We start from the raw sequence: 24,504 nt of genomic DNA on the forward strand, positions 1-24,504 counted from the left end.
TGCAAAGTTTACACTACATATCTAAATCTGTGAGTTGCAGGAATGCAGAAGATCTCCTTGTCTTTAAGGAGGATGTCTCAACATAACAACATGATGGAGGGTGTCGTCAGGCTTTTTAAAGAAGTCCTTTTTGTCTTGAACATCAAAACACAGTCTCCCTGGGGCAATAACACATATGGAGTGATGCTTTCTGTCAATCTGTGTCTGACGTTTTTGAGGGTTCTCTCTTTTTTGTATTTCTTCATTGAAAACTAGGTAGTAGAAGACAGAACTACCATTGTAGAGTTTTAGCCCTCTTTCCTCGCCACTACAAGGAGGTCCACTTTATAATGGAGCATGCACATGATGCATCATTATTATTCTAGGTAGTTTGCCTGGGGGTGGTGGGGGGCCGGGGAGGAGGGGTGCTGGTACTTAGAGCTCCCGGCAAGCCCAGCTCAACCTTCCATCTATCGAACATTTCAGTAAAAATCAAGTACCATAAATTGGGTACTGGTGACATCAGTTATTTGCAGCACTTCGAAGCAGCAAAAGTGATGGATAAAGCGCTATATAAAAAAGCTGATATTATCACTGATTTTGAACAACATAGAAACACCCTCAATAGGTTTATTGTCTCTGTTTTAGTTCATAGGTGAAATGTCGGTGCAACATTTCTGATTTGACCATCCATGCTACAGGAGCGCGGTGAACTTGCAGCATGGACCACGAAAAACACTGGCCGACAGGAGATGAAAGGCATGAAGTGCAGTGGATTTTTCTAAGAGGTCTCTGTAGCTTGCGTAGGGTAATTCCAGGAAAGCTCCAAGAGTTGTGGTGCCTGGTGGCTGGCATCAGTCCATCAGGAGATGTTCAAATAGTCGTTGGTCCTTGTTCAGCTTTTCCTCTAGTGCCAGATATTGCAAAGGAGCCCTTTCCTTGTGTCTGAAATGAGAAAAGATGAAAGAGGGGAGTGAGTGCTGGATTCCATTTTAAAAAGGAAAAAGAATAATAAAATCAAAGCGTGGGGTGGAGGGTAGGGTGAGCATCTTTAGGAGAGAGTTTTTACAGATCACACATCCCTACGTAAAAATATAGATCCGGGATTCAACTGTGTGTGAGATCCAAGAGGTATGGCAGATTGGATATTTTGGGTTAAAGAAAATGAGTCTTTCACATCTAAAAAATTGAAACTAAAAGTGTGAAATGTAAACGTGTAGCCATTAATTTGTACATATACGCAATGTGTGAGAGTGAAGAGTCAATGCACTGATAGGAGATGGGTTAGAGGCGTAATCCTGTAGTAGGAGGGACAATCAGTCATGGGTGGGGAAGTGGTGTTTCCACGATGGGTCAATAGCGAAGGAACAGTAGGTAGATGCAGGTGCGTGGGGGTGAGGGGAGCTCTAGCAGGAAGACAAGATGTGCGGCAGTCCACTTTTTATCTTTACTTGGTCAATCGCTGCTCCAGTATGTGGATCCGGAACATAGCTTCACCGCAGTATGTCAGATATGCTTCCTCATCCTCCCTGGACATGGACATCTGGTTCTGTTGGTACCACAGCTGTTTCCTCTGCAATTCCCCAGTCTCCTGTATGTGTGGAGAAATCAATCAACACAGGATCAACGTAAGGAGAAGCTGAGGAAAGGTTGAAAGTAAAGAAGTGACAAGATGAATACAAATGAGCGAGGCATAACATCCAGCTTAGTATTCACGTTTATGAAAAAGGAGTATTTCTTTTTGTGCAAGAGTCATGTGTTTCCATCACAGATCACTTTTGCCTTATATAGAAGACAAAATTAAGGCTTTCCAGCACACAGAAAGAAGGCTTGTTGAATTAAAGACTAGGGGGCTGATTATGAGTGTGGCGGTCTTGATTCTGCCGCACTTGCCTTGGCACAGCAGTGGTGATCCACCGTCCACCTTGTTACGACTACATGTAGTCGTAGTGGTGGAGGACCACCACCTGCACCAGGGAGCCACAGTTCTCTGGTCGTGGTGCATAGAAGGTTCAATGCAATATGCTGAGCGGGTACTGGTGCAGGCTCGCTCAGCATAGTTCGGGTTCCACCAGCCATTTCATGGCGGGAGCCCCGCAATGAAAAGGCTGGCAGTGGAGGAATAAAGTGGACCCTACAGGGCCCACAGGCCTTCCCCGCAATGGGAATATATTCAGGGGGGCACAACATGTGCCTCCCTGTCTGTATTCCCCCCAGTTCCAGCACAGCTGTACTGGAACATGTTTGCCGCTCTTAGTGTGGTGCTCTTTTCCAGGGCACCGCCGTGGGAATGGCAAAAGGACCATCTGCCTGTATGAGGAAAAACTGGTACTCAGGTGGGCGGTCATTGCGCAGCTTTGGCCCAGCCGCGCCATGCTGGCAGAGAGCTGGTGGAAGTGCACCAAAGTCACAATCAAGCGCTAAGTTTCTGATCCTAGAAACTATCACCAGAAGTCAAGCGTTAAAAAGATTTTAGTCATATCCAGTTTTTTTGCACTATCAGATGGGACTTCGGGGACCTAGCACCACAGCATTTGTACAACAAGAGAGGGAAAGTAAATCACTGAAGGAACGTCTTTTGTACTAGGATGGCAAATCACTTGTCTATTTGAAGTGCCCTTTTGGGTGGTGAGCCATAAGAAATGTTTTTGAAGGAGGCAAAAGCGAGGATCTAGAGAAGAGCCCCTTATGTGGAACACACATAGCCACGACAGCTGGTTATGTTAAATCTAAGTCACCAGATCTCTCAGTTCTTCCAGAAATATCTTCCAGAGATATCATCCATGTTGGCACAAGTAGGCTCAGTCAATAGACATGGGTCAGATTGCAGCTGCCTTTTCTACTCAGTTGAAAGAAAAAAAGAGCACATCAAAGAGTGAACGTTGCTCAGATCCAGGAACTTTGTATCCCAAAGAGACCAACATTATCTTCAGTCATTGACATCTGGGGGCGTATTACATAAAGTGCCCCGGGGGCGTAACAGGCGTTTGCGCCCTCTTTGAATGCCCCCGGGGCACTTTGATATTACAGAAGGGGCCGCAGGCACTTGTGCGGCCCCTTCTGTAATACCAATAGCGCTGGTGCACATAAAGAGCCAGCGCTATCTGCAGGTGGCATTCCCTCATTTGAATGGGGGCGTGGCCCATGCAAATGAGGGAACACTTTTGCCTCTGCACCCGTGCCATATTACCAACCCGGGCGCAAAGGCAAAGGAGCCCTGAGGAGGCACACTGACAGTGCACCACCTAAAAGATGAGAGGGCAGCCCTCTCCTGGGAGTAAAGGAGGACCCCCACAGATATCCTGTTGTAGGTGGGTGCAGTCACTGACTGCACCCACCTGCAAGGGGATCTCTATTCCCCTTTAAATGTGCAGGCGGGTTGCCACATGCACAGTGAAACACAGAGAGGCTGCAAAGCAGCCGCTCCGTATTTGATGTGAATGCGCTGCAGCTAGGGCAGCACAAGTTTGAGGCTGCCCTGGGGCAATGCACTCCCCATAATGTGGCCCATTTTTCTTCATTGCGCCCGGGCACCTTTTAAAGGTGCACCTAGCTCAATATAGGAAAATGTGCCGAATGTGTAATGCGGCCCCTGAAGTCCATGTCAAAGGACGTAGTCGACGGAAGGCACACATGCATTGCAGAACTATTTAAAAGCCACTTTGTGAAAGGTTTGCACTGATACATGACGCAAAAACACCTTAAACACCCAGAATAGCAGTGGTCTTAAGATTGCTTGAGGATCTAGGCGCTTTACATTTAAATCAATGGTAATGGGAATCATGGATGTCCTTACATGGAGGCATAGTAAGGTTCTAAGAAACTTATTTTCTTCCCCCACGAATGTGTTCTTACAAGAGACCCCCCCATAGTTCAGCTCCATATAGGGCAGCAGACTGGGCCCTGTGATTGTAGATTTCCAATGCAGAGGAAACAGCCTTAGTAATACTGTTCTTGTGTTTTTTTAGTATTGGGACTGCATTTTGAATTATAATAGATCTGCCGTTTTGCAATTGGGAAAACCGTGTCAGATTTGTTTCTAATGTAATACCTAGATAGTTAAAATTCGGCACACATTCTAACTTCTGCTCTAAAAGAGTGATATTCTTTTTAAATTATTTGTGTGGGTTTACTGCCATGTATTTTGTTTTACTGGAGTTTATTTCTAAGCCTTTAGTCGCGCAGTAATTACTAAACGTGTTTAGCAAATTTTGGAGGCCTTTTGGAGTTTGTGAAACTAAAATTGTGTAATCGGCAAATAAAGTGCCGCAACGGGAACCCCTCCTAGCTTTGGTGAATCACAGCTACATCCTAATAAGTATTTAGGGGCGTCATTTACAAATAATGAGAAAAGGGTAGATGCCAACACGCAACCCTGCCTGACACCCTTCCTTATGGGGATTGCGTCTGTTAGTTCTCCCCTTGGACCCCATCTAACTTTTGCAAAATGATCTTCATATAATCTCATTTTTTGGGTAAGTAGGTCCTCGGGTACGCCTTGTACTTTTAAGGATTTCCAAAGCGAGTTTCCGGGAATCAGATCAAAGTCCGCGTTCAGATCAATAAAAGCTATGTACAGATGACCTTTCTTAAAAACTGTATATTTCCAACCCAAACAAAGAAGTCTAAAAACCTGATCAACTGTGCTAGTTCTAGCTCTAAACCCGGCCTGGTATTGTGTTCAAATACTATTTCTCTCAATCCATTTGTTCAATTTTGATAATAGCTGTCTTGCATAGATCTTTTGTAGAGTATGGGGCGATAGTTTACTGGTTCTTGACGCTACCCCTTTTTAGGTCTCGCCTGTCGATGCGCATGCGCATCGAGCTTGCGAGACTATGGGGGCTTATCCACTCTTTATCCAACTTGCAAGGAATCGTGGCGATTCCTTGCAGTGCACGAGAAATTGAAGCTCAATGCGCATGCGCAATGAGCTTCAAAGCGCGTGCACAAGCCCCCAGCCGCCTGCATTGCCTGCTCTCTCTGTCACAGCCTCCCCCAGCTCCGCCTCCTCACTTTTTGATTGCACGGCCGTTAGGCCGTGCCTCCCCTACTCTACTCCCCCCTCCTTCTCCACTCCCCCTCACGAGTGTCACGACGCACCTCCGGATCCGCCCCCTCCCCATTTTCTCTGCCTGCCATGTCGCGTCGCATTTCTCCTCCCCCCTCCCCCCAGCCGCCTGCCTTGCCTACTCTCCCGCCCCCTCACTTCTTGATTGCACGGCCGCTAGGCCGTGCCTCCCCTACTCTCCTCCTCCTACTCTCCTCCCCCCTCCCCTTATCTGGCCTTCCCTCCGTCTGTTCCCTCTCCCCGCTCCGCCCCCTCCCCTGCCCGCAGTCTGTTCGAGACAAGACGAGAATTGAATTCCCTCTCAATAGGTAGGATATTTTACATTATACACCACTACCTGTAAACAAATGTGACAGAAAGGTAAAATAAAGTCACGTTCCAATTAGGAAAAACATTAGCTGTAGCGGGAGCTCGAGTCAAGGATACCCGTGTTGTACGGCATTCTTTTAGTCTGTATCATTTTTTAATCTGCTCTGCCTGTAAACGGTATATTGACAAACTAATGTAACCAAAAAGCTCGTGCTCAGTTAGTTCGTTGTGTATCAACACGTATAATGGCCGCCTGCATTGCCTGCTCTCTCTGTCACAGCCTCCCCCAGCTCCGCCTCCTCACTTTTTGATTGCACGGCCGTTAGGCCGTGCCTCCCCTACTCTACTCCCCCCTCCTTCTCCACTCCCCCTCACGAGTGTCACGACGCACCTCCGGATCCGCCCCCTCCCCATTTTCTCTGCCTGCCATGTCGCGTCGCATTTCTCCTCCCCCCTCCCCCCAGCCGCCTGCCTTGCCTACTCTCCCGCCCCCTCACTTCTTGATTGCACGGCCGCTAGGCCGTGCCTCCCCTACTCTCCTCCTCCTACTCTCCTCCCCCCTCCCCTTATCTGGCCTTCCCTCCGTCTGTTCCCTCTCCCCGCTCCGCCCCCTCCCCTGCCCCCAGTCTGTTCGAGACAAGACGAGAATTGAATTCCCTCTCAATAGGTAGGATATTTTACATTATACACCACTACCTGTAAACAAATGTGACAGAAAGGTAAAATAAAGTCACGTTCCAATTAGGAAAAACATTAGCTGTAGCTGGAGCTCGAGTCAAGGATACCCGTGTTGTACGGCATTCTTTTAGTCTGTATCATTCTTTAATCTGCTCTGCCTGTAAACGGTATATTGACAAACTAATGTAACCAAAAAGCTCGTGCTCAGTTAGTTCGTTGTGTATCAACACGTATAATGGGTGTCGGGAGAACACACCTAATGGGTCTGTCTTGAGAGTCGTCCCAAAAGCGATTCAGTTGTCGTCAGCTTCAAATGTTTTCCTCTGGATTCAATCGGTGTTTTAGATTTTTGGATCTGTATAAGTTTCATTATGTTTTTAACAGTTACATTTTACTTCACCGGAGTCTCGAGTTTATATTAAATTAAACCTCGGGGCCCTGTCCACTTATATTCCGTCCATACAGGGCTAGGTGAGCAGTGTCTTAAGCTGTGCGCAGGTGCAAAAGAGTAAAGTATATTTGCGCGCTTGTCTGAAAGAGTAGTTCATCACAGTGTAGCCTCCTCCCTCGAATCACGCTGTGCGCATGCGATCAGTATTTCATGTTGCGCATGCCTATGGGATACACGCATGGTACCTTGATGAAGCTTTTTTTCAGGGAATTGTGTTCATAGTTGGGGTTTCTGGGTGAACCCCAACTCACCCTCACTCACCCTCAACCCCTCACCCTCAACATCAACCCCTCACTCACCCTCACTCTCACTCACCCTCAACCCCTCACCCTCACTCACCCTCAACCCCTCACTCACCCTCACTCACCCTCACCCACCCTCACCCTCACTCACCCTCAACCCCTCACCCTCACACAGTGCAATAGGTCTCGGAGAATTTGAGTTAGAGCTTTTAGAAATGTTTATGGCTTTTTTTTTTGTAATTCTTTAGCATTGGCTACAGGAAACAAAAATGCTAAAGATTTACAAAAAAAACCCATAAACAATTCTAAAAGCACTAACTCTAATGCTGCGAGACCTATTGCATTTCCAATGCTTGTTGAAAATTGGGATAATTTCAGCCCCCTTCCAAGACTCTGGCAGTGGCACTCCTGCTGCCACGGCATTGCATAGAAGATTAACAAACGGGCCCCATACTGCTTTATCATGCTTCAATGGATCACTTGGACTTTTGTCGGGGCCTGGAGCTTTCTCTGACATGACAGCATCTATAGCTGTCAATGTTTCCTCTATGCTGAATTGTAGGGTATGGTTTTGTCATCAATACAACAATAACCCTGTCTCTGGGACAGATCATATATAAATTATTTTCTGCAGAAAGAATGTCTTCTATACATTTCTTCTGCTACAGCATCTTTCTCATTAACATTTCTTTTTTGGAAGTGCTGTATTATGTATCGCACATTATTTTGTAAAATTATTTTCGAACCTCCCCCTTTACAAGAAAGAAGGGAAGAATTTCCAAAAGACAGTCGAACAGAAAACTCAGCCCAGTACACAAGCCGTGCAATACGTCATCAACAAGTGTGAAAAAAATGTGAAAGGACAAAAATGACCCCTCATGGGCGCACCACCATCGGGGTAACTGGCAGGTACTCACCAGATTGGGCCCCTTTTCTCATCATAGGCAGTCATTTTATTGTCCCAGTTAAGAAAAGAAGGAAAAGAAAGAGTGTCCAAACAAAGAACAATTTATAAAGTTCAAGGGAGCGATTATCTCACTCCGCTAGTGACAAAGTGGTTAAAATCAGCAGGCACACCTCTCTCCAAACTTTATTCTTAATTATTAGGTGTGATCTGTTGAATTAAAAAGGTTGGTAGCTATCATCGCATACCAATACCTATTGCCAACATGTTTCTCTGCCTCGACCAATTTACGCAGATTCTTCAGGGCTTAACGATTTACCACAGCACCAATGTTGGAAACTTCTTTCTCTTCTTCTCTCCTCCACCCGCAGGTTTCCCTGCGCCTCATCCCTGGTGGTCCAGTGGACCTCTGTCTCCTTTCTTTCTTTCTGCTCCTTCACTCGTTTTTCTCCCCTTTCTATCTTTCACCTTTCTGCACCTCTGTTCTTTTGCGCCTTATTTCTGCCCATTTCCCTTTCTCTCCCTCTGCTCCTTCACTCGTTTTCACTCGTATTTTTCCCCTTTCTATCTTTCACCTTTCTGCACCTCTGCTCTTTTGTGCCTTATTTTTGCCCATTTTCCCTTTCTCTCCCTCTGCTCCTTCTCTCGTTTTCACTCGTTTTTTTACCCTTTCTATCTTTCTACCTTTCTATCTTTCACCTTTCTGCTCTTTTCTGCATCTCTGCTCTTTTGTGCCTTATTTCTGCCTATTTTCCCTTTTGTCTTTATCCCTTCTTTCCTCCCTTTACCTTTCCCCGCCGCTGCTGCCCCCGCGGCCCCTCCCCCCCCAGCACGACCGGCCCAATCCAGCTCCCCTCCCCGCTCCCGCCTTCCAGCTGTCCAGCCCTCCCCGACCCCTACTTAATGGCGGCCACTGCGGGGACAGGCGAGCAAGACCACTGACTCATAGTCAGTGAAATTGCTCTCCCACCCTCGCAGCTCCACCATTAAGTGAGGTGCCCCTGCCCCTGCACTCTTGAGTGTTGGTGATCGAGGCCCTCCTCCACCCGCAGGTTTCCCTGCGCCTCATCCCTGGTGGTCCAGTGGACCTCTGTCTCCTTTCTTTCTTTCTGCTCCTTCACTCGTTTTTCTCCCCTTTCTATCTTTCACCTTTCTGCACCTCTGTTCTTTTGTGCCTTATTTCTGCCCATTTCCCTTTCTCTCCCTCTGCTCCTTCACTCGTTTTCACTCGTATTTTTCCCCTTTCTATCTTTCACCTTTCTGCACCTCTGCTCTTTTGTGCCTTATTTTTGCCCATTTTCCCTTTCTCTCCCTCTGCTCCTTCTCTCGTTTTCACTCGTTTTTTTACCCTTTCTATCTTTCTACCTTTCTATCTTTCACCTTTCTGCTCTTTTCTGCTCTTTTGTGCCTTATTTCTGCCTATTTTCCCTTTTGTCTTTATCCCTTCTTTCCTCCCTTTACCTTTCCCCGCCGCTGCTGCCCCCGCGGCCCCTCCCCCCCCAGCACGACCGGCCCAATCCAGCTCCCCTTCCCGCCTCCCAGCTGTCCAGCCCTCCCCGACCCCTACTTAATGGCGGCCACTACGTCCCTCCTGGACAACCTCCACAACATTGGACTCCGCCAGATCGTGACCGAGCCCACACACTCAGCAGGACACACCCTCGACCCCCTCTTCACTACAGGAAACTCCATCACCTTCAGCCACACCACCGAACTCCCATGGACCGACCATCGTTGCGTCCACTTCACCTTCAGAACACCCACCATCCATGGCATCTTGAATTAAAAGGATTTTCTTCCGTTTTTAACATAAGCGGAGCTATACCATATGAGTGCTACTATTCCTGTGTTTCTTAAACCCGGAACAGTATTCGAGCTGCGCATTAGTTGGTCAGCGTGTTTTTTAAGGGGCAAACTTTATTGACATAGGATTACCATTATGCCGTGTATATCTACCTATTAAGGACTCAGGGTAGCAAGTCATGGTGGGGTATGGTTTTGGTCATGTATGTGTGTAGATACCACTGAAACATCTAAGTGATCAGGTGACATTTTATTTTGATTTTACAGACTGATAAAACAATCGTGTGGCCGTTTTGGAAAAAGGACTTAAATTAGGAGTTCGTGTTCACAATCATTTACTCTGCAGCGGGTATGAGATGTGTGAGCTGACAGAGGGTAAATAAATATTAAACAGCACGGATACTATGTAGTATGAATCTGGAGAGAGTCAGTGAGGGAGTTTTTAATAGATGTGTGTTCTTTCTTTTAACATTTCCAATTTGACAGTCCAAGAGAAAGAAGTTTCCAACATTGGTGCTGTGGCAAATCGTTAAGCCCTGAAGAATCTGCCGTAAATTGGTCGAGGCAGAGAAACATGTTGGCAATAGGTATTGGTATGCGACGATAGCTACCAACCTTTTTAATTCAACAGATCACACCTAATAATTAAGAATAAAGTTTGGAGAGAGTTGTGCCTGCTGATTTTAACCACTTTGTCACTAGCGGAGTGAGATAATCGCTCCCTTGCACTTTATACATGTTTCTTTGTTTGGACACTCTTTCTTTTCCTTCTTTTCTTTTTCTGGGACAATAAAATTACTGCCTATGATGAGAAAAGGGGCCCAATCTGGTGAGTACCTGCCAGATACCCCGATGGTGGTGCGCCCGTGAGGGGTCATTTTTGTCCTTTCAAATTTTTTTCACACTTGTTGATGTATTGCACAACTTGTGTACTGGGCTGAGTTTTCTGGTTGACTGTCTTTTGGAAATTCTTCCCTTTTTTCTTGTAAAGGGGGAGGGTTGAAAATAATTTTATAAAATAATGGGCAATACATAATACAGCACTTCCAAAAAAAAAGGTTAATAAGAAAGATGCTGAAGCAGAAGAAATGTATAGGAGACATTCTTTCTGCTGAAAAGAATTGATATGTGATCTGTCCCAGAGACAAGGTTATTGTTGTATTGATGATTTGTGAGTGGAGGGCAACCCTGACTCTCTTTTTCCCTCTTGGCACCTATTGAAATAGAGGGGTATGGTTTTGTGCCAATTTGGTAAATATAGGGATAGTTTGCGTATGTCTGCAATGTGTGTTTGTTGTTTCACTAGTGGTCTCAACATAAAGTTTCGTGAAATGGGTCCAAAAAAGATCCAAGCTACTTTTCCCTGTTTTGTTCCCTTTGGCTATTAAGCCCGAAAAGTCTGCATGGTCCTTTGTTTTAGCTGCTAAAATCAGATCTGATCATATGCTGTCATCTCAATCTCTCTTTGTTTCTGTTAATAACTTGTTATATGTCATCCTTTTGTCTCTCAATGCCTCTATATTGTTGGATTTAGCTGCCATTATCAGCTCCATCTTTGTTTTTCGACAAGCCTTATTATACCACTGGTTGGGACAACTGGATATCTCTGCTTATCCCATCTCCTCGCATCTAGATGGTTTTGTCATGATCAGTTTAAATTTTTCTATCATGGTTTGATGTAAATTAACTATAGGAATTTTCTCAGAGGGCAATTTAATGTAAGGGAGGATAACTTCTGCAAAGGTTTTGTATATATTTGTCATAATCTCAACCTTACCCACTATTGATGGTCATTTCGGTGATCTTCGATTGTTACTGATTAGGGGTTGAGTAGGGAAAGGATCATTATCACTGGTTCTCCTAATTGAGGGTTAGATGAGAGTGCCAGCTATTCTTAGGCATAATGGAAGGTGGTCGCTATCTTCTCTGACTTCAATTTGGATATCATGTATGGTGGCCCAGGAATTAACTGAGACCAGTATATAATCAATGTTACTCTTAGTAGTCCCCCTAACAAATGTGGTAGCACTCGGCCTATCAGAGGGTAGTCTGCCATCACAGGGTATCTTTATAAAAATTAGTTTGATGCAAACATGCAAATCATCAAAGAAGGTTTAGTACTCAAGTGGAAAACTGCTTAACCTGTAATGGATACTACGTGATAGCACACACCCTCCTTTGTGAGCAGTGGCATGAAATTGTCCACTTAGGTGTAGATTATTGCTAGCACAACCAGATGCAATTCATCTCTTCTTTTGTATTGCAGGATTTGTTTAGTGTCTTGATAGAGCAGAATTTTTTTTTTTGTAGGGGTGCATTTTAAGCATGTGTAGAATGCATTTGCATATAATTTTGCAAATTATGTTAACATGAGGAGTTAGAACTGTGAAACGTATTAACGCAATTATATGACGTACTTTAGTTTATGGATAACTCTCATGGAGAATTAACGTAGGAAATAAATGTAGCCGGCAGAAAACGTTAATATGTAAAACTTATGCTGTAAAGCTGACACTAATCACATAATAGATGTTTTTGACAAATGAGATTTTCTATTAGCAAATAAATGTATTCGTTGAAATGCTATACCGATTATGCAAATTGTGTGGCTGAAATTGACACGATCTTATGTTAGCTAAAGTTGTAGGCCTGAAATGCAAGTCCCTGAAAACTCTCGCTTTAAGACTAATAGTTGAATTTCATGTGGGCTGCAGAGTCTGTTTTTTTCTCATGTTTCCTTTGCAGGTATGGAAACATTCTTTAGGTAAAGTAATGTCTTTGTTTTAGTAGCTAGGCAAGGAAAGGAGAAAATTGCATGAGTTGGAGGTGATAAAGACAGAGACGGTTTCACTTGTGAGAAGGCATGGGAGCCAAGGACCAATTGTTACAAAGAAGGTACATGGACAACACCGTGGAAAAGTAAGTCCAAAGCTGCACCCAGAGTGGATGGTGTGATGCGAGGTGCATCCTGGGAATGTTACCTGTGTAAAATAGATTGTTGGAACTAGTGAAAGTGCCCATTTCTTTCTTGCCTTCGGAGAGTGAGCTCTTTCTTTGCGATAGTGGCTTTATGCTACCTGACCCATCGATGGTGGAGAGACTTCTTAGGAAGACTCTGCGCAATGACACCTTTCTCACTTTCCACTGAACATGATTAAAGGGGATGTCATTTTAGCACTAGAGTGGGATAGATTTAATACTTTTTACCCATCAACCCTCGATACAGGGGAACCTGGACTCATGCTTCCTGATTTTCGGTGTCCTACGTCTTCAATTAATAGCTCTGTTCATGCTGCACAGTCTAAATTGGATGCATAGATTTGGCTTCAAGCTAATTACTTTGTATTTCTACACCCTCTTGCTGAGGTGTCTCTATCTCCAGTTATTGATAGCTTTGTAATAAACTAACTAACTTTATCTAGTGGTCCGCGAGTTATTATGTATCCTACAGAGTTATTGGCTAATTGATTGTGTACTAACGATTTTCTCCCCCTTACACTTTTATGCTGCGAAAAAGAACCATTGGTTTGTGTCTCTAGAGTGGGTCTAGAACTGATGGGCCAGGCCCGTTCAGTCTCATACCCCTGATGAGGCACCAATATGCTTTCAGGGGGTTGAGTAAATAGCTACTTCAGTTGTTGTGCATTGCTGGTAGACAGTAGGTTTAGTGAATGGCATAGGCGTATACCACACTGGTGTTGTTTCTGAGGTTCAGAGGGGTGCTCCAATTGTATAGTGTAAGGTAATCTTGTGGCTGTGCTTAGGTATGAGGTGATTTATTTAGGTAGATGAGAGATATAGTCATATTTGCATATACAGATCATACTTAACATTTTTTCTGATTTCGGTAAGAAGCTATCACAATGTGTGTCATGGATTGGTAGATTGTTGGTTACTGGTTTGGTCAAGCACAAGATGCTTTACTCCATATGAGGTCTACCCAGGAGTGTTGAAGGAGCAAACGATTAGAAAGCCTAGCTTTCTACCTGATCAAGAATAATATGAGTTTATGGGGGCCACCTGGATGATGTGACATCAATCCATCAAGACACACATGAGCCTATAATGTCCTTCCAGGAGCTGCAGAGACAAACCCCACTGAAATGCGCAGCTTCAAAAGCCCAAAGCTTTATTATGGGTGCATGGAGTGACTGAAGTACTAGAAAGCACAGCTTCCTAACCACCAAATATGGAGTATGTCTCTGATGACCACCCTGAAGCAGTACACTTGAACCTACAATATGTAGCTTACTAACCCACCAAGTGTATGAGTCTATTAGGTTAATCTCAGGGAGGTTGAGCCACAACCCACAGGAAGATGCAGCTTTCGAACCAGAACAGGACTAATAATCATCTTGCGCACACCCAGGAAGGGTTGAGGCACAGCTTCCTAACCACCAACTAGGAGTCTAAAGGATTCACACAGTACAGAGGTGCAACACATGGAAGGGTTACTTCCCAGCAAATGAGGTCTTTGGGGGCACATTCCAGCAGAGGGATCATGGTCCACTGGAGCAGGAGAAATTGAATCTTTAGTTGTGGTTTAGCACTCAGCTGGAACCCATGGAGAAGTGGCTTGCTGAAGAGGAGGAGAGGGAGGTGACGATGAGAATGGACCCTGTAGGAAGCTCAGCTGACAGGATATCTGCCACCATGGAAACCACAGATGGAGCTTTTCGACCACTGGTAGTGTGAATGGGGAACCTGCTATTTTCCTGCAGATTCTCTATTGTTGCTCATCTCTAAAGTAACCCTCAAACATCTGACATGGGAGGTAAGCTGAGGGACAGGGATCAGGCATAGAGAAGTGGAGCAGAAATGAGGGCTCAGCTCAAAGAGGATTGGGATGGAAAGTAGGTTAGACATATAGGACCTTATGCACAAATGTAAATGTACACTTTAGGTATATGTTTACTATTTTTTGCGATTCACAATCTACAAGTATATTTTTTAAGTATAGTATTGATATGATTGTGGAGACTCCACAGTCAGGTGGACAACTCCTCACATAAAAAGACTGTCCTGTCCTATCTATTTATGTGCAGATTTCAAGCCTCGACTGCAAAGTATTTGGGACACAAATCAAAAGTGCTCACAGTCTTTGTTTTGGTTTAGTATGCCATTCAGAAATGCAAAGGCACATTTGGTATATTCTTTAAAATCACTTATTGCATAGTTTTGCTAAACTACATTTATAGTATCAAGTGTGCAACATTTAGCTTTCTTTCACTGTTTAATTTAAATTCCAAAAGGTGTTTTCTTATTTTATATTGCATGGTGTGAAGCATTTCAGGTTTGGGGTGTGTTTTCCGTTTATGTGAAGGTTAAAGCAAAATGCAGTCCTTAATTTTTAAAACATGAGGACTGCAGGTTGGACAACACCAGTTACTTTCAACCTTCAGTTGTCTACTTGACCTGTTCCCTTGTTGCAGCCACAAGACCATGAGCAGAGGTTTCAAGAGAATGAAACCAAGTAAGGTTGGTGGCGTTGCAATCTTCTGCAGCCAAACCCATAGTCAAGGATGTTGGCAGGTACCTTCTTTACCTGTATTAAGTCAAATCGCATGGACCTCCAAGAAGGTTACGTCTGAAGATGCCCTGTTTGATTTTAATACTGGCAACTCTTTAAGAATGTTTTTCTATAAATACCAATGGGTAAGAAATTACGACTGCCTCCCCAAACCTTCAAAAAACAAAGGTTATAGTTTGTATGTTCCCATCCTGGGAGGGTACAGCTTCATCATCTCTTGTCATTAATAACCAAGTTCAAAGAACACTGTTTACCTTGAAACCACAAACTGGCCCTTTACACAATCTCATGAATTCTTATCCGACAACACCTTTACAGTGGCAATAGCACTCAAAATATTGTAACAATTGGTCCCTCTATTCATCATATTAAAGCCTGTTGGATAGCTATTAGTGATATGTTTACAATAGCTTTTCTGGTTGAAATCCCATATTAATATCCTTTTCTAAAACCATTTACAATGAATCCCAGAAAGAGATAAATAAATAGGTATTCAGAATGACAGCTACAGGAGCGGGCTTACAGAGGAGGTAATATGATGGCGGAAATAGAGAAAGAACAAGACACATACAAGTTAAGTGCTTGGAATGAGGCTGTGCTGGGTCATGAGCCTATGTTAGAGAATTAACATGTAAAGGATCAGCCTTTGCCACTCTGGAAGGAGATGGATGGATGAAGAGAGAATAAAATGGAGGAGGAGACGGAAAAAGATGAAGACCTGGAGCACACAAAAGTCTTTTGGGCTACCTTCTCAAAGCGAGCTTGGATGAGGTTGGCTTTGTCAATGAGCCTCTGCTTCAGGTCTGCCAGGCAGTCCTCCTTCAGCTTCACCGTCTGCCACTTGGTCAGCTTCTCAGGGTCACCCAGCTTTGCCATGAAAGGTGCCAAGTAATCCAACTCGAGGATAGCCTTACGGACACGCTCCTCCTCCATGGCGGCTGCCTGTGAAATAGAAGCAGAACATGAAATCCTTTACTGTCCTGCTACAACAGGCTAGCATCTTGAGGGAAGATGATTGGAGGCGGTGTGGTGCTTGGAACACGTCTTTATACCTGAAGCGAGAACCTACACTCTTTGAACCACAGCCTCCACCACAGAAGACTACTTTTAGAAGGTCAGTAAAACTGCACTACTCCGCTAAATTGGGGACACTTTCTACAAAGACTAAGCTCGGTTGCTGAACATCAGACACAGCAAGATGGCATGGAATGTTCTGCACTGAGTTCATTTTCATTGTGGTTTTGTGTATATCAGCCAAAAGTACTCTTCACATCAGGAGACTTAGGGGTTTATTTAGGGATTGGCGGACTGTACTCCATCCCTCCAGGGCAGAGTGGACATGTGCTCCACTGCCTTAGCAGACTACAGTCTGTCACATGTAAAGATCTTGTCCTGCCTGGCAGAGGTCTCCATGCCTTCAGAGGTGCTGCAGCCATGGCTGCTTCACTGAAGGTACAGTAAGTTTGCTAAGTGGTCATAATGTGGTCGCTGAGCAAACTTTGTTTTTCAGAAATATACTCCCAAAGTGAAAACTTGTTTTTGGAAAAACAAAAATGACCCTGGAAGTTTCCTCTGAGGATAGGGGAGTCATTTTACTCTTTTCTGCTTTTGACTGCCATGCTTTTCCTGGTGGTCTTGAACAGGAAAAAAGTATGCCAGAACATCCACCCGAAATAGTGCTGTAGGCTAGATGTCTGTGGGGCCACCACTCTAAGGTTTATGCTGGTGGAGTTGAAAGATGATGGTTTTCCTGACTCTAAACAGAGCAGGTGAACTGAAAGTTTGGCGTACAGGTTATCCGTCAAGTATGTGGCAGAGTACCCTGTCCGGCAAACACCAAATAAGAAATGGGTCTCTTAAATTAAATGGTAAAATTTGCTTATTATGTCTTGTCCCGAAACATTTTATGGAACATATGAACTTGGTTTGCCCACAGTTTTCAAACACCTGGAAAATTATATTTCGAGCCCTGTTTTTATGAAATGCAATTAACAGTATATTTAAAGCTACTGATGTCATAGAACTTTCCAAAACAGGCTCTAGGATTGAGAAGTCTCCTATGTTATGTAATAAGGGCGATGACGTTAACTAAGGACTAGGGGAGTTAGTCTGATCAAATGATTGTTTGTTGTATTGTTTTAGCATGGAAAATGGTTAGAGCACCAAGTTGAATGTATTATTTGTGGTTTCACCGTCGAGCCTACTGTTTTAAGATGTATTTGATGTGTTTGATGCAGAATGGAATGGCTTGTATGGAAGCTAATTAACTATTAATATTATGATTATTGTCACTGTTATTAGTTGTAGTAGTAGTACTAATAAAAATAACAATGCTTGTGCCACCACAAATAAAAAAATTGACTTTTGAAAACTGACCATCCTAAGTTCAAATGTAAAAGTTCCTTTAACTGCTACACAGGTACTTTGTGCCCAAAACAGCAAACACATAATTCATTTAGCTTGACTTGAGTGTCAGTCCATAAAATGTATTCAGGCAAAAGCTGTTATGCTCAGTAAACACTCTGCCTTCAATAACGCAATGAAATAAAATGCAGATATTTCAGATGCACTTGCCATGCTGTAGTTGGGTAAACCACCATGCTGTCCATGCTGAAGGGCAGAGAAGGAAAATAGCAGGGCTCACTGTGTGTTTTTTGTGTTGGGGGGGGGGGGGTGAATAACAGCATGTAGAATAAGAATTACATTACCTTAAACCTTGAAATCATAATGGCAGTATGAGCTGTGACTTTAGAGCTCTTGCTGACTGCAGTATCCTGTGGGGGTTATTTAATCCTGCAAAGGTTTAATGTGCTTATTCAGCTGCAAAAGTTCAGAGCACTTAGGATAAGGTTGTGCTCATAAAGGAAAGGAAAGGAGCAGGAGGGGAGTAAATCAGATGAATCATGGTCTAGTCTAAGTATGAAGTACAAGGAAGCAGAAAAACTGAAATCTGGACATAACCTTCGAATCGGAATAGGACAGAAGTTGAATTTAGAAAGCTGCTCCGAATAAGCGGCCACATGCATGTTAGCTGAAAGAAGCCTGGCCAAGGATAGGGTTGACGCCATCGAAGAAAGAGCGTTTCGCAGTTCCATAGCTGTGGATCCCAGGCACCTGCGAGAAATGTGGGAGGTAGCCTACTGCTATCCATGCTTACCATGGCCTCGCGCTGCTTCTTGCTAGTCTCGTTTCTCTCTGTATCATAGACGGAGAGCGTCAACTCATTGTCTTGCATCTCCTGGTTTCGCAAGTTCAGGATGTCCATCACCTTAGTGGAAACAAGACGTTACATCAGAGTATGAACTGTGCCAGGTTTAAGGTACAAACATATTGCAGTCCTTACGTTTTTCTGTTCCAGTCACAATAACTCCTTACTCCTCACTCCAGAACCCACCTCACCTTACTGCATTGCTCACCACTTTCACTGGTCCAGGCAAGCCCATAATCCTTACCTTACTGTCAAAGGATTTATAAGGACTACAACATTTGTACCATCGATTTATCCTAAATCACTCGATCTACTACGACACGTTTTCTGGTCAGTTGAGATACGTACTGTGTCTGGCTCTGTACCATGGAGATTAAGAAACAAGAAAAATGTGATACAGGCTCTTATTCCTTTTGCGAATGTGCCTGATGACCTTGTTAGTTTTGATAAATTAAGAAACGTCAATAAAGAACCATTAAAAAAAGAGCATACTCCTATACTCTTTGTCATGGCACAGCACACATTCAATTACATCCCTCTTCTCATTCATTTGTACTGTGGGGTCATTTGCCTTTACTTTCAATTTCCAGTCACTTAACTTCTCTTTCTCACTTCCTATAGGTAGATGCGCCAGACTCCTACGTTGCCCAGTCACTCACCTTTGGGTTAGATTCCTGGTCCTAGTTTGTGGCCTGTCCTGCAGTAACTCACCTCTGACTCTGATCGTCGCACATTGTCCTTGGCTTTGTTCTCAGCTTCCAGCAGACTAATCAGCATCTCATAGACATAGAGCTGCTTGTTCCATTTCTCAATGGGCTCCACCTGGCCAAGCAAAATGAGCAAGTGAACATGGAATGTGTGAGTATTGTGCAATAAGTTGCATGTGGCCTAAGGAAAACATGTAGGGTTAGAGAGAAGTGTATACTTCTGGGGAGCTACAAAATAAACACTGATTGTGCATGGAGTGAATATATGCTCAGAATATGCCGGGTGTGCTCTGATCAGCCAAATAATTAGTGTTTTGCACACAACAATGAGTGCATGGAACTGGTAAGTCATGATGGGGAGGTCCAACTTGGGTGAGAAGAAAATTAGTTACTTGCCTGTATCCGTAGTTCTCCAGTATTGGTATCGTTCAAAGATTCACATGCTTGAATCATTACCCGTTATCGAAGTGGGACTCCCACGGTACCATAATAAAGTAGTACATAATATTACAATGGGCTATAATAGCAATGAACAATCACTTTAATAGCCTATCCGCCTCTTTAAATGGAACCAAACTCAAGCCAATCAGGCGACTGCACCCTCTGGAACATTCCCAAAAAGAGGCTGATCCCTCAGATTTTCAAGCACTAGTGGGAATGTAAATTCCATAGTAATGAGGGGAGCCTCTAAGGCGAGGAGGGTGGGTCGCCGGTGAATCTTCGAAAGATACCAATACTGGAGAACTACAGTTACAGGTAAGTAACTAATTTTCTTCTCCAATATTGGATTTTTCAAAGAGTCACATGCTTGAATCAGAATAACAAGCAGTTACAATATTTGTAAAAACATTATGATAATAGCATCAATAGCGGATGGCGGACGTAAACATTATACAGAGAAATATCCATATGTACACGAATAAACAGATAACTATATACTATAATCTGTATAAATATAAAAGCAACCACATGTAATTAACAGAGGCTCACCCTATTGAAATAAGTGGCAAAGCACCACCTTTCAAATAGCTGAATCACTAGGCTGCGCAGATTCCAGGCAATAATGCGAATGGATGCACATTCTTCCATGTTACAGTACAACATATCTTCTCCAGAGGCACTCAATAAATGCAGTTGAGGTATAGACTGCTCTAGTAGAGTGTGACTTGATGTTGCAGTTAATGGTCTGCCAGCTTTGGAATGTCAAAACTGGATAGCGGTTAATGTCTATCGAGCGATGGTTGCCTTTGTGACTGGTGCACAAAATAAGTATTTCCATGTGCTATCAACAGTTGATCTGTTTCACTGCGCTGTGCGATGCCAATAGAACTTTAGACATCTTTTGGCGTCTAACATATGTAGGGATCTTTCTGCTGGTGACTGTGGATTTGGAAAGAAAGTTCATAAGATCACTGGTTCATTTAGATGAAAATCGGAAGGGACCGTGGGAATACATTTCTGATGGGTTCTGAGAATCACAGAATAGTCTATAAAATAGAGGAAAGGTTCCTTAGTTGTAAATGTTTGTACTTTGCTCATCTTTCTAACGGATGTTAATGATTTCCATGACACGAACTTGAGGTCCACTTGGTATGTTGGTTCAAATGGACTCTTAATGAGTTGAATTAAAACAGCATTGGGGTACCACACAGGGGAAGGAGCCTTTATTGGATGGAAAATCCTGAACAGTACTTTAATGAATTGCTTAATGATCCTATTTGACTAAAAGGAGAGAGAATTGGAAGAGGGTCTGTAGCTTGATATTTCAACAAGATATACCTAATTGATGCATGTACCAAGCCTGATTGAGCTAGCGACAGGAGATAAGGTAATATTTACTCTGGTGATGGCTGAATAAGATGTACATTCGACTTCTGGCACCATAAACAGAAATGTTTCCATTTCAATCTATAGGTTTTTGTAGGGGTGTCCGCTCTGGCTTTAGCAAGGATGTCTCTGCAATCCTGAGGGATATTCAGATCTGTGAACTCATGGAATTCAAGAGCAATGTGCATAAGTTGCAAGAAGTCGGGTCTGGATGAATGATCTGACCTTGGCTCATAGTAAACAGTGTCCTGAATGGCTTCCTGGGAATGTGGTTAGCTTCTGACAACAGGAGGAGCTCTGTGAAACAATGCTGTCTGGGTCATCCGGGGGTTCTCAGGATTAAACAACATCCCTCTGCCATCATCTGGCTGAGAACTTTTTTAGTAAAAGGTATCAGGGGGAAAAGCATATGCATAGATCCCTGACCATCTGATCGAAAATGCATTCCTCCTAACCCTGGATTTGGATACCAACGTGCATTTCCAGTTCTCTTTTTTTGCAAAGACATCTAGCACCGGCTTACCCCAGATGTAGGAGATCTTGCTTAGTGCCAACTGGTCTAGCTCTCATTTGTGGCAGCTGGTCCATGGTCTGCTTAGCGTTTATGCGAAGAGATTTTTTGTCCCTGGAACATGTTCCGCCCGAAGTGCTTTCCTGTGTATCATAAGCCATCCCTGATTTCCTGAACTCTCCTGGAAAGGGCTAGCGATCTTGTGCCCCCTTGCTTGCTTATGTAATGTATGCTGGTGGTAATTGCTGTGCAAACGAACACTGAAGAATCCGTGGTAGGAAAGCTTGGAGACTGAGAAATATTGCGTTGAGCTCCAGTCGATTGATCTGCATGGTCCTTTGAACCAGACACCACTTTCCCTGGATCTGCAGCTCTTGAAGTGGAAGCCCTAGTTCCATAAGGAGGCATCCATAGTTATTATGAAATCAGATATTAGAGGCAGGAATGTGAGACCCTTGGAAAGATGGTGGGTTTATGATCACCAGGTTAGAACTCCTATCATGCCTGGCATGATCTTCACTAGATCGTTGAATGCTCCCTGCATCTGCGTCTATTGCTTGTCTAGTTCCTCTTGTAGAGGCCTCATATTTAGGTGGGAGAAAGGGACTAGATTTATTGCAGAGGACAACATCCCTAGGAGCAATTTGAGCAGAAGTAACGAAACTGACTTATGTCCTAGCAGTTTGAGTCTTAGTTCAAGTTGCGTTGTCCTGTCCTGAGATAGAAAAGATTTGTCTTGGATGGAATCCAAAGCCGCTTCCAGGAATATTATCCTTCTTGATGGAAAAGTTGATGATTTTTTTTTTTTAAAGACCTTTATTGTACCGTTAAAACCTTACACAGCTTCTGGCCTACAACCCCTGGGGCCGGCCGCAACACTTTCGCCTGCGTGCGGTATTGTCTGGATTACACAGCCCATGTGCCGACATCCCGGGGGTACGGCGGTGTTATATAGCAGTGCGTGTACATAACTAGCATTAGGCTTGCTGATTCGTATAGGTCAGATGTAAACATTTTATAACGGTGAACAACAGAAACAAGAAGTTACCACATACAGGTGTGATGCAAATGATAATAATAATAAATTCTTTATTCGGGTTTTTTCATTATAAAACCATAAAAGCAACATTAAGAACGTAACACAGTACATTACTAAAATTCACTCAGTATTAAAGATTTTTCCTATGCCTGATAATACATTTTAAAAAATGTAATACATGGTAACAGGTACGCTCAGAGTCTAACATCTGTAGGGATAGCATAGCCGGGCGACATTGTCTGAAACCCCAGGGCTTTAGCAGTGGAAATAACCAGATTTTTCTGTGGGGCTGAAAGTATTTACAGAACAATATCGTGTGCATACACGTCTGTGGAGAAGTATCGTCACACGGACAACAAGTCAGGTTTGGATCCCAAGTGTTCTTTTTTGGGAAGGCCACTAGTCTATGAAAAAGGTTGAGTCTGAATCTAGTCAGGAGCATCTTATCGTATGTACTGATTTCCAGTGTGAGATAGGGCTGAATTTGTAAAGTGAGCTGTACCATATTTGCGTGTTGGACAGATTGCTTAGTTGAAAGCAGAGTAATTCTAAGTGTCTCTAGATGACTCATCGCTTTCTGCTTCAGCTCTTTCTTGGTTATCTCAATTAAAGATGCTGGAGTGAGATAATATCTTTCCAGGCCCATATCTGTAAAGAAACGCCTGACATAGGTGAGCCAGGCAATTTTATGCGCACGATCCAGTGCCATTGAGTCCTCTAGGATGTTTTTAGTCAGCATGTTCTTATCCGCTAACCAACTGCGTCTCCAGAGTAACAATGGCTGAACTTTTATCAAATCCTCTATATAGGGGATTCCCAGTTCCGCGTGACATGCGTAAATGGAGGAACACTTTGGGGCAGATAGAAGAAATATCATAAACGAGTTCTCAGCTATTTGGAGAGAGCCAACATCAGCGTGTCCCCAAACACCGGCCCCATATAGAGCGATGGCTTGACATTTTGCGATGTAAATTTTTAGCAGCTCAACTGGTGGTCTCCTTCCGAGTCTTTGTGAAAAGTTCGTCAAAGCAACGATAGCTCTCTTAAAAAGGTGTCTCCTGGACTCTATAGCTGCTTTCCAGTTTAGTTTTTCATCTATCATTATGCCCAGATAAGGGTATTGGGGAGTCCTCTCAAGTTTTTGTTCATTTAGGTGGATGTTCTTTGTGCGTTTTCGCCCTCCACCTGCCACCATGACAAAAGTTTTTTTAACATTTATGTGGAGATCTAAAGCGCTCATAAATTCAGCGTATTTATTCAGGGATTTCTGAAGTTCTATTGGTGTGCAGGCCAGGATAACTGCGTCATCCGCATAGAGCAGTGCGGGGATCAGGCGTTGTCTTAGTCTTGGTAGGTCTTGCCCCCCCTCAACATCCTCTCCTCTAACCCGTTCGTGTACAGGGAGAAGAGGAAGGGGGCAAGGACGCACCCCTGCCTGACTCCTCGCTCTACTCCAAATGACGCAGTAAGCTCTCCCTTTGTCCCATAGCGCACTCTCGCAGAAGCTTCCCCATATAGTTCTCTTAGGAAATCCAGGAGTGGAGGATCCACCCCCATATTTCTCAAAAGAGTCCATAGCTTCGCGTGTGATACGCAATCGAAAGCAGAGGACAAGTCCACGTATACCTTGTACATTGTACCCTGCTTTGCGTGAATGTACTTGGACACGATTATGCTTAAGTTGAGGGCCTGCTCTACGGTTCCAAAACCTTCTCTGAACCCGAATTGTAAGTCCGATAGGATCTTTCTTTCATCTGCCCATTGCTGGAGTTGTTCTAGGACTATTTTACCAACTATTTTTCCTAGGGAGTCCAATAAGGAAATAGGACGGTAGCATTTAACGTCTTGGCGGTCCCCTTTTTTAAAAATAGGCACCATGATGGAGTTGGACCAAGACTCCATCAATCCTAAGTTTGCTGCCGCAATGCAAACTCTTGTCAGTATGGGGGCCCAGAGATCCGGAAGATGTTTAAAAATATCTACAGGCACCCCATCTGGTCCTGGTGCTTTGCCCCCTTTACTTAAGTTTAATGCCTGCACTACATCAAGTATATCATATTGTAGGCTGATTGGGAAGTCGACGGGAGGAAGGGAATGATACATTTCTTCTATTGGGGATGTTAATTTAAAAATGTGGGAGAAATGATTTACCCAAGTTTCCTCTTCTATTGCCACGTCGATCTGGGGTCTATTAGTGTCGGATAGAAAGGGGGTTTTTACTATTCGCCAGAAAGACTCGCTATTT

General features: G+C 43.8%; 1 protein-coding gene across 3 annotated transcripts in view; it reads right to left on the reverse strand.

The window, feature by feature from the left end:
• Nucleotides 1-577: 577 nt before the first annotated feature.
• DRC7 (dynein regulatory complex subunit 7) overlaps nucleotides 578-24,504 on the reverse strand; it is a 323,191-nt gene continuing 299,264 nt past the window's right edge. For all 3 annotated transcript variants that reach the window (XM_078669530.1, XM_078669529.1, XM_078669531.1), the window contains exons 14-18: nucleotides 18,887-18,997; nucleotides 18,125-18,235; nucleotides 15,715-15,909; nucleotides 1,431-1,570; nucleotides 578-924 (exon numbers count right to left, since the gene is read on the reverse strand). In XM_078669530.1, coding sequence (XP_078525656.1) covers nucleotides 834-924; nucleotides 1,431-1,570; nucleotides 15,715-15,909; nucleotides 18,125-18,235; nucleotides 18,887-18,997 — 648 coding nt within the window. In that variant the 3' untranslated portion in view covers nucleotides 578-833. The remainder of the gene's footprint in view (nucleotides 925-1,430; nucleotides 1,571-15,714; nucleotides 15,910-18,124; nucleotides 18,236-18,886; nucleotides 18,998-24,504) is intronic.

The sequence above is a fragment of the Lissotriton helveticus genome, chromosome 12 (genome assembly GCF_964261635.1).
Source record: "Lissotriton helveticus chromosome 12, aLisHel1.1, whole genome shotgun sequence".
Lineage (NCBI taxonomy): Eukaryota > Metazoa > Chordata > Amphibia > Caudata > Salamandridae > Lissotriton > Lissotriton helveticus.